Source organism: Accipiter gentilis, chromosome 6, assembly GCF_929443795.1.
Source record: "Accipiter gentilis chromosome 6, bAccGen1.1, whole genome shotgun sequence".
NCBI lineage: Eukaryota > Metazoa > Chordata > Aves > Accipitriformes > Accipitridae > Astur > Astur gentilis.
The window spans coordinates 9,910,309-9,927,323 of NC_064885.1; the positions used below are offsets into that span (position 1 = coordinate 9,910,309).

At 52.3% G+C, this 17,015-nt stretch overlaps 1 protein-coding gene across 7 annotated transcripts in view; it reads left to right on the forward strand.

Annotated features, from left to right (window-relative positions):
• The window catches only part of GTF2IRD1 (GTF2I repeat domain containing 1), a 69,620-nt gene that overhangs the window by 39,782 nt on the left and 12,823 nt on the right, over positions 1–17,015 (forward strand). For 4 of the 7 annotated variants that reach the window (XM_049803493.1, XM_049803496.1, XM_049803495.1 and 1 more), the window contains exons 11-22: positions 1,573–1,693; positions 6,132–6,169; positions 7,253–7,333; positions 9,062–9,151; positions 9,653–9,715; positions 10,163–10,228; positions 11,442–11,625; positions 12,732–12,790; positions 12,974–13,039; positions 13,902–13,985; positions 15,015–15,198; positions 15,974–16,002. In XM_049803493.1, the coding sequence (XP_049659450.1) occupies positions 1,573–1,693; positions 6,132–6,169; positions 7,253–7,333; positions 9,062–9,151; positions 9,653–9,715; positions 10,163–10,228; positions 11,442–11,625; positions 12,732–12,790; positions 12,974–13,039; positions 13,902–13,985; positions 15,015–15,198; positions 15,974–16,002 (1,065 nt within the window). The remainder of the gene's footprint in view (positions 1–1,572; positions 1,694–6,131; positions 6,170–7,252; positions 7,334–9,061; positions 9,152–9,652; positions 9,716–10,162; positions 10,229–11,441; positions 11,626–12,731; positions 12,791–12,973; positions 13,040–13,901; positions 13,986–15,014; positions 15,199–15,973; positions 16,003–17,015) is intronic. The other 3 variants (XM_049803494.1, XM_049803499.1, XM_049803498.1) reach the window with 1 other exon arrangement.

A 17,015-nucleotide genomic window follows, 5' to 3' on the forward strand; every position in this document is an offset into this window, starting at 1 on the left:
AAGAAAAGGATTTTTTAAGCTTTAACCCACCCCCAAGGGATGGAGCACTGAACTGTGTCTTGGGATGCTTGGCTTTTCCTTGCAAATCCATCATGGTTGTGCAATATCTGTGGGAGGCATTGCATACATCTGTACCTCAGCTCAAGAGCTGCTGGTGGAAAGCACCGTGCTATGAGCTCAGGGGTTACATGGCAGGGAGGTGCAAGTGGAAATTAGGAGATGAGGAAGCAAACCCAGCAGGGCTGGGGCGGATGGCAGTTCCCCCTCCCCTGCCTGGTCCCTGCAGGGCTACCAGAAGCAAAACACATTAAACCTGGCTTTTTGTGATTCGCGTCAGCACATCTGACTGTGCAAAAAAAAAAAAAGCATCTGCTGAGTCAGGAGGTGCCATTTTTGCAAAGACACTATTTTCCGAGCGGAGCTGTATTTTAAATTGCCAATTGCAAAGTATCCCAAAGCTTCCCCGTACAGTTTTGCTCACCCTTTAATTAAAATACCCACCACTGCTAGGAAACCTATTTTTGCTACTCCCCTGGGTAGCAGCTTCAGGCAGGCTTTGCTGCTGCAAGAACAAGATTTGGTCCATAGAAAGCACAAATTAAAAGGAGCCTTTTGGACTGTCAGTAGATAAATAGTGTCTTTAAGGCTCTATATTGCTGCTGGTCCCATTGCCAGAGCCCTGCCCTTCCTTGCAGGCTGGAGCCAAAAGGAAAAAGGCTTCATGTTCCCACGGACGGGATATGATTTGGAAGGGTGGGGATGTCGCGATGGCACTTTGAGACCAGCGAAGGGCCTTTGGCAGCAGCTATTTAACAAGACACCTACGTGGTTTCTGCAGCCTCATGGTGTAATTTCATTCCCTCCTTCCCCCAGCACTAATCCTTCAGCTCTTTGCTCACCGTCCCTGCCCGATTTTCATTTCCTACCCTGCCTTCAGATCACTCTTTTCATCTCCAAGGTCACTGCTGAGGCTTCGTTTCAGCTCCTTTCAGGTTGCTGAGGAACAGGGAAGGGAGAGAGGAGGTTTTTCATGGTGACAGGATGCTTTTGTCCCCCTCCGCATTGCTGCAGCAGAGATTTCTCCCGCTGCGTGCAGGGCTCGGAGCTGTGGGATGGGGCTCGCTGTGGCACTGCTGCTCTGGGCTTTGCCAACCTCCCATCCCCTCCCTTGGGACAGGGCTCTCTCCACTTTGGGGCTTGCTCCTGCAGCACTGGTCCATGGCCCTGGCCACGCCTGGGTTTCCCGACCCCAGTCCCCACCTCTTGGCACCCTGTCGTGGCATCCAGCCCTTTCCGGAGATGCTCCATCCCTGGCAGGACTTCCCAGCGCACACTTAGTTATGCAGAGGTTTAAGCAAAGTTTTGCTATTATTTTATTGTGTAAACCTGATTAAATCTGTACCCTTCTCTTTGCAAGCAAGTGACGCTTGATAACCTGTCCCCCACCCTGACCTCAGCTCTGGGACTGGAGGGGGGAAAAATGGAGGTGGAAAAGCTGCATCATTGGTATCTCTGGTTGCTAATTCTGGTTTTGCTTTTCCTTCCAAACCTGCCCTGCGCACCCGGCACCAGGAAGCAAATTTACCAAAGATCCAACCAAGCTGGAGCCCTCCAGCCCCCCCGGGGAGATCTCCCCCGAGCCACACCGCGGGGCCGTGCTGGACCTGGCAGGGACCTCTCAGGCCAACAGCAGGTAAGTGCAACTCCTGTCCCCTGGCTGCTGCAGTGACATCCCTCAGAGAGTTATTTTGGAGGTGTTAACGTGCACAGCACGTCATCGCTGTGCTGTGGGCTCGCACATTGGCTGGGAAGGACGGGCACAGGAGGGTGCAACGGGTGCAATTCAGTAAGATGCAGCATCGGGGAGATGTTGTAGGTAACATGGTGGGAAGGCGAGCAGCTCTAAAGGCGTTGCTTTCCTGTCTCCCTAAAAACCCACTGAGATGGTACAACTAGCTGGTACAGGAGGAGTCAGAGCAGCCTCATCCTTTTGCGAGCCAAAATAGCAAAGTTTGGAATCATTGATTTTGTACAAAACTGATGAAATCGGGGCTGTGCCCGGGCAGGCTGGGATTATCTGCAGGAGCACTCTCCAGTCTTAAAGCATGGCCTAAGGATTCACCCTCAGTCGGCACCATAACACAACATCCTGCTAATTAAGCATTACTTGTTTATAAAGCTCACAGGGAGACTAATAGCAGATTAGCAGATGTTTTAATAAAGGTGGGGTTATAGAGTTCAGCAGGGCAGGAGGCTTTTTATGAGAGTACCTGCTTCTGGTATAACCATGCCACAAGCTAGACTGGTCTGTAACGTGCTGGCAGGGCCTATGGAGTGTATAGTGCTTCTTTCCAACCTGTGCTGGGAGATCCAGAAGGTATTTTCCTCTGCGTAACCTCAGTGTCCTTCACTTTTGTTTCAGCTGGTCAGAAGCAAGGTAATATTTAGCCCCAACATTTCTCTTTAAAATCACTTTAAATAAGAGAAGCAGGGCAGCAGTTCATAGCAGTATAACTGGTGCTCACGGGCAAGGCTGCGCTGCAGGGAAAGGAGCCTTTTCCCAGCCTTGCCCCGCACAGACGGCTCGGTCATGGATGGATTTACAAGCAGCAAAATGAACTTTGCTGGGATGTCTGTTTGCACACCCGTGCTGGAGGCCACCGCCTGTAGGGAGGCTCAGGACCACGGGTGTAGGAGCGAGTGCTCCTCAGCCTCTCTGGCACAAAGTCTTGCTGCCCGGTGCTGACACCTCCGCCAGCTGCAGCTGCAGACCGTGCTATGGGGTTGGTAACTTCTGCAAGCCAGGATGGGGAGATGGGGTAACTTGCGCCTGTCTCCTCCATGGCATGTGTGGGGTTCCCCTCTCTCCTTGGCTCCTTGTTGACATGAAACCGCAACAGGTTAGAGACTCCTTCTGGTTCTCCCCAGTGCTGTTTCAGGTTTGTCACCTTGGATGTGGCTGCTGTGTGCCTCTAAAGACCTGCTCGCACTGGGTGGGGGAATGTGCCACATCGGCAGCGTTAGAGCAGGCAGTGAGCGAGCCTGGAGGTACACCAAGCACTGAAATCTCACAGCTTCAGAGGGCAGAGACCTCTTGAGCTGCCCAGTCTGTGGGGCTGGCAGTCATCACCCAGCCCTCTAGGTATCTTCAGCTTCAAAGGAGGGTTTGCGGGTGGTTTTACCCCATGGGGTTGGGATGGCTCTTGCACAACGTTGCTGCCCCACTGCTGCGGGACACCACCGCGTCCCCTCCCAGACTTTGTTTGAGCCAAATTCTTCTCATCCTCTCCTCCACCAGGGATGGAGTGCTGGGAGCACCCATGGGTGTCACTCATGCCCCATGCTATGCCACGGTGATGTTTCCTGCACTTTGCAGAGGCTGGCCCCACTTCCTTATGCCGTTGGCTGCGAGTGCGATATAAGCCGTGCCACACTGGAGCTCCGATGCAAGGCAGAGTCAACCATGGGCATGGGAAGGGGGTTAAGATGAGCGCATGGTTGGGTTGGCTTGCTTGGACCAGGTCCCTGTGGGTGATGTTGGTTTGCTCTGTGCATTAATATTGTATGCGGGTTGAAATGGTCGGTGCTCAGCGTGCAGGTGCCACCCCTAAAGGACAGCACCCTCAAATGCTGTGCTGGTGAAGCAGAGTCGTGGCAGCACGGCCACTCACCCGCTCTGCTGGAGAGAGGCTGGCGGCAGCTGCCTTTGGGTGTCCATGCCGGAGCGGGGCTGGCTGTGCCACTCCAGAACCTTTCAGCAGCAGCGAGCTCAGTGCACTGGGTGAGTCAGCCCTTTCCAACCATTTAAAATGCGTTGGAGGAATCACACCCCACAAGTGCCTGTTTCTCTTCCTGATGATGAAGGGAGTCCGGATGAGAGCCTCAGCCAGAGAGGTCTGCAATGGGAACTTGTCTGTGCTGGGTCCCGGCCTAAGGCGCTTCACTGGTGTTACAGGGAATTAAACTCAAATCTCCAGGATCCTCAGCTAGGGCTTAGCTGCAAAACCATTCTTCAGCCATTTTTTGCTTTCTGCACCTTGCTGAATTGCTCCATGTCTGAAGGCATTTAGACTCAGGGACCAGCAGAGCATCTGCTGCGCACTGGATGTCCGGGAAATGGTGATGCTTCCAATACCGCTGGCCTCTAAGCACGCTGCAGGGCTGAAACCTGGCCTGATGCTTCTCGTTTTCCCATTCATTTGTTAACATTTGCAATTAGGACCCTTTTAATTTTTGTAACAGAAGATCCCACTGTGAAGTTAAATTGGTGTGACTGGAAACAAGAATGTGGAAGGACAGAATATTAGGGATGTCAAGCTGGTTTCTGCAAAGCAGTGGCTAGATAACCAGCCACCATGTGTCTGTGGGAGCGTGCCAGTGGGGTGGGAGCTGAGGTTTGCCACTGCAGAGCTCCGAGGGCGGCTGGAGGCTCATGGTCCCTGTATAGCCCTCACTGACGCTGCACCATCCCCATCTCGCCTGCTGCACTCCAGCTGTGGGCCAGGTAGGGGTTGCACAGAGCAGTAAAACTACTTTAGAACACCCTATGGGGGAAAAGTAGGGGTTTTAGGGGTGGTTTGTACCCAGCCAGATTCAGATCACCCTCCCCATGGTGGTGCTGTGATGTGGACTGCACTGGGCTGGGCTGACCACCTTCCGCTGGTGTAAATCTGGCACAACCTTAAGATCACGCTGGGGTCCCTTTCGAATTTTTCCTAGCTGTGTCTATACATGCCTTCTTCCTGATTTACACTGTGTGTGTGCACATTGAATCGAGCCACGGACCCCGAGGTTCATATGTACCTCTGGTTAAAAAGGGTATAATGAATTGCAGTGATGGTGCGCAGCTTGCTTTGCCTGCCACAGGGGTAAACTTAAATCTCCCCATAATCTCCCAATGCATTGATAACACCTATCTGCAGGAAAATATAGGTGGATATTCAAATCCCACTTTGTTCTTCCTGCAAATGAGGAACCTCTGTTCCCTGGTAGGAGCAAAGCATCTCCATAGCAGTGGTCCACCCAGGTCAAAGTCGAGTTCCAGGGAAGGGGCAGTGCCATATCCAGGGAGAAGGGCCAGATACTGCAAGGGCCAACGCTTTCCCTGGGGAAGCTCTCCTCCCAAATTTCCCTAGTGAAAGGTTGACTTTGGCCCAAAGTGGGAGAGTTTAAAACCCTTCCCAAGGCTCCTCGGTAATATATACAGTACTTTCTAGACCAGAGATCCTTTTTGCCCATTCCACATTTAGGAAGAACATTTCAAGAGCGCTCCTGGCTTCCTTTGCATTGCCTGTAGTTTGTTCTGCTGACGCTGCTGAGTGGATTCAGGCAAGCGAGCAAGTGCTTTTGAATATCCCCCTGAGCCAACAGGGATGTGGTGCTGGCTCAGAAGGGCTTTCCTTCCCCCTGAAGGACCAGCGTCATGGAGGAGCGTGTTTTCCAGTGCCGTTCCTTGGCTCCCTTACTGCCAAAGAGCCGTGGTTGTTCTTGTTTAAGAAAGAGAGAGGCAGAAAGCAAATGCGTCCTGAGAATGCAAAGTAATCTCATTTGGATGCTGAACACCTTGTGTAAATTCCTGAGCATGCAAAGTTAACTGTAGACACGGGTTTGGGATACTGCCCAGTTTTCGGGGGAGAAAAGCTTTGAGCAGAATAAATATTTACCAAATCAGTTGACTTTTTTCCTTTCTCCCTATTTGCTTAACTCCATGAGTAACCACATTGTAATGATGCTTTATGCACTGCTCTCTGCCACAAAGGGATGAAGTCAACCAGGTTTCAGGCTTAAAACCCTCTTGCTTTCAGGAGCTCTCTGCTGCGGTTACATCCATTGGTGTCTAGAGGCAGGGCTGCGATCAGCGGTGGTGCAGGACCGGGGTGGGGTTGGGAGCAGGGCCTATTTGCAGAGAAACCTGCAGCCCCTGGCTTTCCCTGGCAGCCATGGATGCCGTGCCGCTGCTGGGACCGTGGGTGCAGTGTCCCCGGGGACCCATCTGCAGCCCTTGTCTGCCATCACAGGAGGCTGCAGTGTTTCTCCCTCCTGCCAGGATCAGTCCTATGCACACCACTGGGTTTTAAGCTCTCTCTTTGCTTGCTTCATGACCACCTCTTTTGTCTGCCTTTCCCTTTCAGGTCTGAGAAGTGTAGTGCTTCTGAAAGCTGTGAACCAGGTGAGGAATAATTGATTTTCTCTTGCAAAATAGTGATATTGGGGGGGCACTAGAGGAAGCTGCCTGCAGAGTAACGTGGACGTGTGGTACCAGTTACCTGGTTGCTCCACGGTGCAGTTCTCTAAGGGCTTTATCCCCATTCGATAGATGCAGAGATGAAGGGTCTTATCCTGTGACCCTCCAGCTGGGTCCAAAAAGTGTGTAAATTGAAATAATGAGACTTAAGCATGTGCTTAAATGTGAAGCTAAGGGAACTCTTCAGTCTGAGTTCCCTTCTTAAAAGCCACCACAGCTGGGTCACAGAGCAGTCAGCGGTGTCAGTGTTCTGAGCCCTGAAAACGAGAAGGAAATGCTTTTTCCCACATGTAGGGGCTTGGACCCATTGAAATGCCACACGGAGCCTCGCTGTCCTACCCACCCAAGCTGCAAGCTGTGACTCAGCCCCTTGCAATGAATCAGTCCCACCCTAAGGGAGGAAATTTACCTGGAGATAAGAGGCAGCTGGGCTGACTGAGCACCATGGGCAGCATCCTCCCAGGGCAGTTTCTGTGAGCCGGCTGGTCCAGCACAGGCTCCCATCTGTCAGGGTTCAAATCACTCTGTATTTTGCTGGGGTTCAGCTGGTTGCATCCTGGCATGATGTGCCTGCGGTCGGCCCCCCGGAGCATGGGTATGCAGCAGGGCATGTCCCAGTCATGAGTTTGGGAGCATTAAAAATGCCAGGAGCACCCACTGGAGACAGCTCCTCCTGTGTCCCCACCAATGCTTGTTGGCGACCCGGTTAGTTTTAAGTGAGGAAGGCCAGGAAATGAGCACCTAATGAGAGCCAGCAGCCAGTTTGAGGGCACCAACAGCTCCTACCAGCTGAGGTGTTTGCAGAGGCCATGCCCACAGGTGCCCTTCGGGTACCTCCGTGCCATGGGCTTGATGCTGCTGGACCACTTGGCTGAAGCCTTGTTGCTGTGGGATGCTCAGCTGGCACTGAAGTCATGGCCAGGCATGGTTTCCCTGCCTGTGTTGGGGGGCAGACATGGCATTGCTGGTTCCTGTTGGCGGTTGCCTTTTGTTGCCTTTCCCTGGTAGGTACCTCAGGAGAACTGGGTGGGATCAGGCAGATCAAAATCGAGCCGGATGAGCTGGACATCATCCAGATCACTGTGCCAGGTAAGCAATGGGGTACTGGTTGTGTGCAGTGGCCTCTGTGCGAGCAGGGCTGCTGCATCGTGTCTCGGCATTTTGCTTTGAGAAGAGATGTTTGCAGGGTATCTCCCAGCATGGGAGGTCCCCCTGTGCCCATGCACTGGTCTTTCTTCCCTGAAAGTCATTTTAAGGGGCATATTGGGAATGAGCTGGTTGCCTGGGGGCAGTGGAGGGTCTCTCTGTTGTTTCTCCCTCTCCTTTATTTTTTTTCTGTCTCGCCTTTCCCCTGGAGCAAGCGAGCCCGGTTTGCTGCTTTCCTTCATGTGTGGGCTTGAAGGATCCCAGGTATCAGGTGCGGGATGCTTTGTATGAGGTCCTTAATTTAGAAAAACAGCCTGGTTATGAAGAGTTTGTAAGAACAGGTTTAATATTAAGCACATGCTGAAAATGTGTTGGAATTGGTGGCACTGATGCGTTTCCCCACGTTTCTGCCTGGAGAGGTCGGTGGTGATGGGTAGTGATGGAGGTGAGCATCTGGGTGCTTGAGAGACAGCTGGGAGAGTTGTTTTCCACTTAGCTGACCTGGACAGTGGAGCAAATGGTAGGATGATCCTCAGAGTTTAATGAGTGGATAGTTAGCACTTTGCATTTTCAGTGTGCTTTACAAACATTAATTAATAATCTCACCAGAATGAGGGCAGCAACAGGACTCGCAGCATGCCTGAGGGCGAGCGATGCTGGGGACAGCAGCGACACCCGGCCCTGCTGCACCTGTGTGATCTCTGTTGCACTCGAATTGTAGCAGTCCCCTTCATAAAGTGATACTCGGGGAGTCACTCCAGATTATCACAGAAGGGACTTAACATACAGTTAATATAGGGGAAGGAGAAGGAACGAGGTATAGCGGTAGATCAAACATTTTCATTTTCAACTTGGCAGCTAATGGCAGAGAAGAAAGCTAATACGTGGCGAGCTGGCAGCGTGTGTGAGGAGGAGGAGGTGTTATCACTCCCCCAGTGCTGGGTAGATCATACTTCAAGTCCAGAGTCCACCTTTTCTTACCTTATTTGAAGATCAAGTTCAATCAGAGGGAGTACAGCTGAGGGCAGGGAGGAGGATTAATAGAAAAGAGGTGTTCACCTACAGGGAGAAATCGGTGAAATTTGGATTATTTATCCTGCAAGGTGATGATTAAGAACTGACCTTAGTGAAGTATTTAAACTAGCTGAAGGTTTATTTAAAGCTAAATTTGGATAGCTCTTTGAGGATGTTGGAGAGCACAGCATTAGGGGAGACAGGTTAAAATGAAGAGGGCGTACAGATTACGTAAGGGAAACAAAAGAAGGTGTGATTTTGGGGAGGAAGGCAGCATGAGTGGAATGGTTTTCCCACAGAGGAGTGGCTAAGTCAAGCAGCATTAACTTTTTAAGCCAAAATTGAGTGTCTAGATGGAATTAAGCCAAGTAAATAATTTTCAATTATTTTTGCTCTTCACCTTCTACGGAGGTTAGGAAGAAACTTTTGCTCCTTTCCCTTGGGCTGAAAGGGCAGGTGTGTTTCAGGGATGAAGTCCGGGTGGTCCCGGGAAGGAAGAAGGCAGATGCACCCCTGGAGCAGCTCCTGGTGTGGGGCTGTGGTGTGGGGGACCCTTTGCTCAGCCCTTGCTGATGGGCCAGGACCCTCTGAACCCTGTTTTGGGGATGATGCCCCTCAGCATTGAAACAAAAGCTGCCCGTGGGGTTTTGTCCACAGACCAATCACCCGGTTCAGATGAGATGCACGACCCGGTGCCCACACACATGGCCTCGGAGGAGACGAACTACATCCTAGAAACGGTAGCAGGTACCAGAAATGAAGCATGCAAGAGACTGCGTGGGGCACAGGAGTTTGTGCGTGTGTCAGAAATCAGTAAATACCATTTATGAGCCAAAGTGATGGAGTCGGGACCTACTTTCAGAGTTGTGGCCTCAATCAGGCCAGCTGGGAGCTGGTAGACAAACAGGTGGCTTTTCTGGCACCACTGCTCCTTCCCAGCCCCTTTCCAGTCCCAGCGTGCTGCAAACCCCGTTCCTCAGCCTGGCTTATTACTGGGATTTACCTGGGGGATTTGTGCTGGCACTGCGGCCAAAGGGTGGACAGACCTCTTGGATGTAGGCGATGGGTTTATTCTGCTTATGCAGCTCCTGGCATGATGCTGCCAGTCCGAGCCTGTGCTGGGATGCGTGCTTAGAGCTTAGTGAGGGGAAGGGGCAGCTGGGTGATTGTGGGGGACCCAGAGAACTCCTGCTCGTGTCTGGTCTGGTTTTGCTGGTGCCAGCCGCCGCTAACCCTCCTCTTCCTCAGCAGGGACGGAGAAGGGGCCCAGCGAGGAGTCACGACATGAAGAAAAGCAGATGGAGGGATCAGGTGAGTGTACGCTGAACTCTGAGCATCACCCATCATTGCAAGTTTTTGGAAGGATGGATGAACACAGATGTATTTTGGGTTGGGTTTCGTGGGCTTCCTACATTATCAGCAAAGCATTCAGCCTCCATAAAGCTCAGCACAGAAGGGCACTACCATGTTCCTGGGCTCTGTCTTCCCCTCTCTTGCCCGGATCTACTTTTTCCCCTATTTTTTTTCCTCCTTGCTGCTAGCAGAGTTCTGTGGCAGGTACATCGCTGCCCTTCCTCGCTCAGGGATGAGCTTGGAGGCAGCTGCCGGAGGACTGGCACTGCTCTGGGGAGGCATGAAGAGCACGTGTCTGGCCCTGCCAGGGGTCAGGGGCTGCTCGCCTGGGCTGTGTGTTGCTTGCCCCAGAGACAGCTGGTTTCTCAAAGCATTTCTCTCTCTTTCTTTTTTTTTTTTTTGCAGATGGTATAGGGGATGTTTTAAGTCATTTGAGGAAACAAGTTGAAATTTTGTTCAACACGAGATATGGTAAGATGGTCATTAACACATGTTCATCATGCCGAGTGCCGGCCTCTGCTGCAGGGAGCTCCTAATTGCTCAGAAATGTCACCTACCATTTCCAAAACAGCAGCTGAGTAAAGGTGCAATCTAATTTGTTCATTTGCTGTCTGCTGGGCTTACAAATGCATTTGAAATCTCCCTGGGCCTTGTTATTGCAGCTTTTCCCCTTGGTTTCCTCGATGCCTTTTCACTGGCTGCAGCCCAGGAATTGCTGCCGTGACCTTCAGCCTTCCTCCTGCGGAGGGAAGGACCAAAGTGGTTCCCTCATCACTTGTTTGAAATATCCAAGAGGGTTTTCCATCCGAGGTGGTCACGGCATGGCTCTGGAAGGCTGGTGGGACCCCAGCGCTGGGGGCTGGCACTCAGCATGCTCTGCTCACCCCTTTTTAGAAAGGTTATTTAACCCAGAAAAAATACAAGTGAGGTCATATGTGCATTTTGAGAGCTGGCAGAAAGTTTTTGCCACTGGCAGGACCAGGAGATATGGGGGTCTGCCTGGTGGTCCCCAAAAGCTGGGGAGAGCTGAGCTGCAGCCCCTGGGCTGGGAGAGCCCGTTGTGACCAGGCAAAAGGAGAGGGGCCGGGATGCTCTCAGGCAGGGTTGGGCACTGGGGATGAAGCTGGAATGGCCAGCAGAGCAATGGCCCTTGATGTACCCCACGTTTTAGTAACAGACTAGGAATCCTCACCCACGCTTGTGGGATTTTGTTGGGTTTTCACCTCTGGCCAAACTGCACTGCTTGGCGCTGGCTGTTCAGTTGGTTTTTGGCAATGTTTAGCAGAGCAAGGGGAGCCTTTGCCATGCCGGGCTGCACAGGCTGGCAGGGCACCCTTGGGCACATTGCCTGTCCCCTCGTCTAGCAGAGGGACATCCACGGAGATCTGGATGTGGGGTCCCATTGCCTTGTGGAGAGATGCTTGCAACCTTTATAGGAAGCTCCTTTGATGTGTGCCACCAAAAGGTAGGCTGTGTTAACACAGCAAATGCAAAAGCCAGCTCTGGGTGTCTGCCTGGCTCTATCCCTGACCTTGTGTCCACCAGTATCAGGGACATCCCCACCAGGCACAGAGTGACAACAAACTCCAAACCTACCCCCCACTCCCTGCCAACATATCGTGTTGCTGCTGCTTTGACCCGACGTGGAGGTCCAGCAAACTAATGAGATTTGGTCCCTGTGCAGCGAAAGCCATAGGAATATCAGAGCCGGTTAAAGTTCCCTACTCCAAGTTCCTGATGTACCCTGAGGATCTGTTCGTTGTGGGCTTGCCAGAGGGCATCCTCCTGCGGCGCCCCAACTGCTTTGGGATTGCGAAGCTGAAGAAGATCCTGCAAGCGAGCAACAACATCCAGTTTGTCATTAAAAGGTAAGGCAGGTGGTGGACTGGCCGTCCCTTGGGGAGGATGTTCCTGCTTGGAGCTCCTGCTGCTGTGCTGTATCCTGGGGGACATCCATCACTTGGTCACCTTCAATAAATTTGCTTGATTAGAAGCAGCCAAGGCTTGTTGCCTTGTTGGAATCATCCCTTAGAGGCAGCGGTGGTGGTGTCACCTCTCCTTTGATGTCTTTTGGGGTTTTAACGCACTTTTGCAAAGGTTTGGCCACAGGAGGAGGGAGCACCCAAGGGTGGGTGAAGGAGCCAGAGTCTTTAACCTTCAGGGTCCACATCTGTGCCTCAGGAGGATGCTGCAGGCATTAAGGAAGATGCTGTCCTTGCGCTGGGGAACAGGGGCTGTCACAGGAGATGGGGATACTGTGAGAAGCCACGACCAACATACAACAACTTTGCCCTGAAAGAGGGAACGGATCCAGCAGAGATGGATTTAAAAATGTCTTGAAGTATTTTGGGAGGTTTCTCACCCGAATGCTGACTCAACCTCCCTTGCAGAGGAAAGAGCTGATGCGAACAATGCGTTGGGTGGCTGAAACAGAAAATAAATGTTGGAAGCACAGGGATTTTGTGGTGTCAGACCAGCAGCTCCCAGGGCAGCCCAGCCACACTTTGAGGTTTCTCCCACCCCCATCCCAGACCCATTTCTCTGTGAGGCAGCTTCAGCGCGGCTCGTAACAAGCCCTGCTATCGCCTCGCTGTGTGGTTTTAGCATTAGATACCCAAGTGACAATTTTGGGGGCCAATTGAATGTTGAAAGGAGCCATGCACGGCTTCTCCCACCTCTGAGAAACATGCAGGACCATGTCTCCTAAAAGTCTGTAACCACTGATTTAAGCTGCTCAGCCATCGCCAGCTTAATCTTATCCCAGGGAGCGTTGCATCGGCTCAGTAAAGAGTCTGTCAGCATGAAAATTACTTCCAAAGTTCCTCGGCTGCATTGCAGGAGCTTTAAAATTGTTAACCAGAGATAGTTAGTGGTTAGTGGCTGTAGGAGCGTTGTCTGAGGGGATGCTGGAGCAGCGGGCTGTTGCTGGCCGGGGAGCTCACTTGCGTGCCCTCTGCTTCTTGCTGTTTTCCAGACCGGAGCTGCTGGCGGAGGGCATAAAGGAGCCGGCGTCGGACAGCCCGGCAGCCAAAGGTAGGCTGCGAGACGCCCGGCAGCCGGGCCTTTAAGGACTAGGTAGGAGAGGAGTGAGAGCGTTTTCCTACAGTGCGTCTCTTGCCTTCCCTCCCCACCTCGTTTCTTGGCTAGAAACCCCCTCCTCTGCGTCCCCCTTGGTAGCACCACGAATCCTAATTCCTTTTATGTCCCCTGTCCCAGCTGCTGGCGAGAGGGACTCGAATGAGGTGCTGCTGGAGGACACTGTGAAGAGACAGGGCTTTCAAGGTGAGGGCCTGGAGGCATCTGGGGGGGGGGGGCGGTGAGGCAGAGCCCCCGGCCCATCATAGGGGCTGCGTAGAGCAAACAGATATGGGAAAGGAGCAGCCGCAGGGCATCAGGGCTCAGTGGGTTGGCAGAGGAGCAAGGCGAGGCAAGGATGGGAAGGAGGACAGGGAGAAGAGGAGGAGGTGGGGTGAGAGGATGGGAAGGACAGGCAACCAGAAGACATGATGCACAGCTGGGGTGGGCAGTCCCGTAGGTCCAAGGAAGAGGCTCGAAGTGCTGTGGATAGTGCCCTAATTAACCAGCTTTGCTTATCTCGCCATCTGACCTTGTGAGATGCATAATTAAGTCTTCCAAGCCTCGGGGTTTGCCTTTTCTAGGGCTTTTTCCACCTGGGTGATGTTTGTCTAAACACAGCTCCTATCCCGCAGCCGGCATGGTGGCTCTGTTGGGGAAAGGAGTGACAGTGAGAAGCCCGTGGGCTGTGGGGGCAAGTGCTGCCCTGCTCGAGCATCCCTTTTCGTTGGGCCATGGGGGCCTGCGAGGGTTTGCAGAGAGGGACGGGAGGCTTCAAAGGCTTTGGCTTTTCAGAGAAGCTTTGGAGTGCATTTTATTTTTAACGCCGGTAATTATCGCAACTGAATCTTCGATTTCATGCAGCTTTTATTCTTGGCAAACAGGCGGGGGGAAAAAAAAATCATATTTCTGTTTAGATTATTTTTAAGGACTTTGAATAGCCCACTCCAGAGATTAGCTAATTGCAAGATAAGGACTTTCCTATAATTAGAAAATGGCATTACTTAAAAGTCACAGAGTGCCTTTTAATTTACCAGCAGAAGTCCATAATTGTTTCTTTATTTTACAGAAAATTATGATGCCAGGCTTTCTAGAATAGACGTTGCTAACACGCTGCGGGAACAAGTCCAGGACCTGTTCAATAAGAAATACGGTGAGAAACCAAGGGGGCAGTTGGTTTTGTTCCCCCCTTATCCCCTCCTAATTTTTTGCTCCCTATCCCTCCCCTCTCTTCCTGATTCCTCCTCGCCAAGTGCTTTCTCTCACCTCCCCCTGGAGCGGCTGGCACCTCAGAGGGCCAGGGAGGGAACGGTGGGTCTGGGAATTGGTGCTCTTTGCTGTAGGTGCTTGCTGCCTAGGCAGCTCCCACACAGCATGGGGGAGCCCGTGATGGAGAGCATGCCGCTACCCTTCCCACTGCCTGCCCTTCCTGCTGCCTGCCCTTCCCAGCCACATTTTGGTGGGTTTTTTCTTTTAACCTCCGCCTCCATGAAGAGCAGTGATGGTAAATTCATTAGCAGAGAATTGCGGAGCTGTGGGAGTGCAGGGTGCGGCAGGAGGTTGGGAAGGGAATAAGGAGGGGCCGTAGCGAGCACTCGCAGGAGTGTTGAGGAATAAGTAGATGCCGCTCCTCCTGTCCCCAGGGCACCTACCCAGGCTCTGCAGGGTACTCCCGTGGCCTGCCTGCCCCAGCATCTGTTCTTTATCAAGCAAGGCAGGGAAATGCTGTTATCCCCATTTTCTAGGCAGGGGTAAGACTTGTGCAGGTTCCCAGGTACCCGCAAGAGCAATTACTTGCAAGGAAATGCGTAGCCTCGGTCCTGCAGCCAGACCTCAGAGAGGGAACATGCCTATGGAGTTATCTCCAAATAATGTTCCAAAGCAAAAAGCAGCGGATTTCCATCCCTCCCACTGCACTGCGTGGGCATCATCGTACAGGACGGTGCCTCTCCTTGGCCCCACCAGCTCTGCTGCGCGCACGCGGCTGCCTCGGGACCCCTCCGCTCCCATCGTGGAGGCGGCCTGAAAATGTTGGTCCTTGATCTAACGCTTGACATGGTGCCTCAAGCAGCCTGCTCATGCCACGCCGTGCTTTGGCAGGGTGGAGTCAGAGCCGCGGCAGAAATGGCATTCCTGGCATCCCACGTGCTTACTGCTCGCTTACCGCTCGCTTCTCTCCCAGGTGAGGCCTTGGGGATTAAATACCCCGTGCAAGTGCCATACAAGCGGATCAAGAGCAATCCGGGGTCAGTGATTATAGAGGGGCTGCCCCCCGGGATCCCCTTCAGGAAGCCATGCACCTTCGGCTCGCAGAACCTGGAGAGGATATTGGCTGTTGCTGATAAAATCAAGTTCACCGTGACGAGGTATGTGGCAAGAGGTGTCAGCCAGCCTGCCGAGCTTGAGGGAGAGAGGAGGGAGCTGACCTAAATGCACCCCCTGCTCTGCCAGCCCCATTGGGGCAGGGTTGTAAATACTGTACATGCTTCCAGCCCCCAAGACAGCAATTAAGTCAGCAGCTAACAGTTCGACGGAAAGGAGGGGACCATAAAAGAGAGATTCCTGCTCTTTCCTCCTGTCCACTGCCTGGGGAGTTGGTGGGGAAGGCACTGGCAGGAGAAAATGGTGCTCACTGTGATGGATGCACAGGCAGAGAAATCCCAGCCCGTTTTCCAGGAGGCTTGAGATAGGTAAAACGTTGCTTGGTTTTTTGCTGGTGCAAGGCAGTGCTTAGGGTCCCGCAGTGCTTGGAGAGGCACCGGGCACTGGCCGTTTGTGGCAGGGTCCTGTGGGTTTTGCAGCCAAAGGGGATGGACACAAGTGGGAGGGGAAAAGCACTTTATGAATGTATCACTGTAAGGTGAGACAGGGGAAAAAATGATTTTTTTAAGAGTGGCTCCATCACTTTCTTGCTGGGCCATGTCTGTCCTCTTACCGACAGGGCACATGCTGCCCTGAGCAGGACTACAAGGACCCCATCCCTGCAGAGCTCCTGCCGGTCCCGCAGGAGTCGTCGTGCAGCATGTGAAAGACAGGCTGATCCCTAACCTTCCCTGGGCCATGGGATGATGCTTGGTCCAGACGTGTTGACTTCCCAGTGGTATTTAATTTTAAATCTCCTTTTTTCCTTATTTTTCACAGGCCTTTTCAAGGACTCATCCCCAAACCCGGTAAGAGATGACACATTTTTGCCTAAGCAATGCGTTGGCCCAGTGTTCAGCGGTGGTCAGGGAGTTGTAAGCTGTGGATGGCAAGCAATAATTTTATCAGCTGGAGGAAGGTTGCCCCTGACCTCACTTTCCTGGGCTTCCCACTTTGATTTTGTTGTTTGGTACATTTGCTGAAGTTTCCCTGAGCGAGACAGCTGGTCTCAGCATCACCCATTGGTACTGCTGCTGTTGCCTTGAAATGATGGCATTTTTAAGAGCTAAGCTAAGGCAGGGATCTGTGTTCTGTATTTAAGAAAGCACATGCTTTCTTAAGGTTTTTTTGGTTTGTTTTTTTTTTTTGATAAATAAGTGTTGCAATGAGCTGGCAGGTTTGGTAGCGAGGGAGGGTCGTGGGAAGGGGATGATCAACCACAGGGTCTGCATCAGGCTGCAGCAGCGTGGTAGTGAAATCCCTCTCCGGCTCGTGGGTATCCCGTGTGTGGATACACTGGGGGAGATGTGGGAGAGGGGAGGATGGAGTGTTGGGAGTGTGCTCTGTACCCACCTGCAGAAATCACCGTCCCAGAGCTGTGTCCTTCCCCATGCATCCGCTGTGGTAGCTCTGCCTCTCGCTTCTAGGCTGCCCAGAAAAGATTGCTGCCAGCAGAAACATGGGTAAAAACCTGTCTTGGTTTTAAATGTCTGTAATTACAACTGTTCGAAGAGCACAGATGGGTGCAAAAAACGTTATCATCTTTATTGATGGCTTCCCATTTCCTTGGCCAGCCTCCATGGGGATGGCACACTTTAGGGAAGACAAATATGACAGAGGAAAACATTTATATGCCCTTATTGGGAACAGCAAAAAGGTGTTAGATGCCTGAGAGGCCTCTAACAAAAGGTGAGCTGTCTGAGAAATTCAGTCCAGTCCATGTGTCGACCCTCTGCATCCCTGTGTATGGCCCAGCCCAGACGATGGGGATGTCCCCGAGACCTCGAGGGACCTTGGCCTTAGACTTCCTATCTTTTTTGGT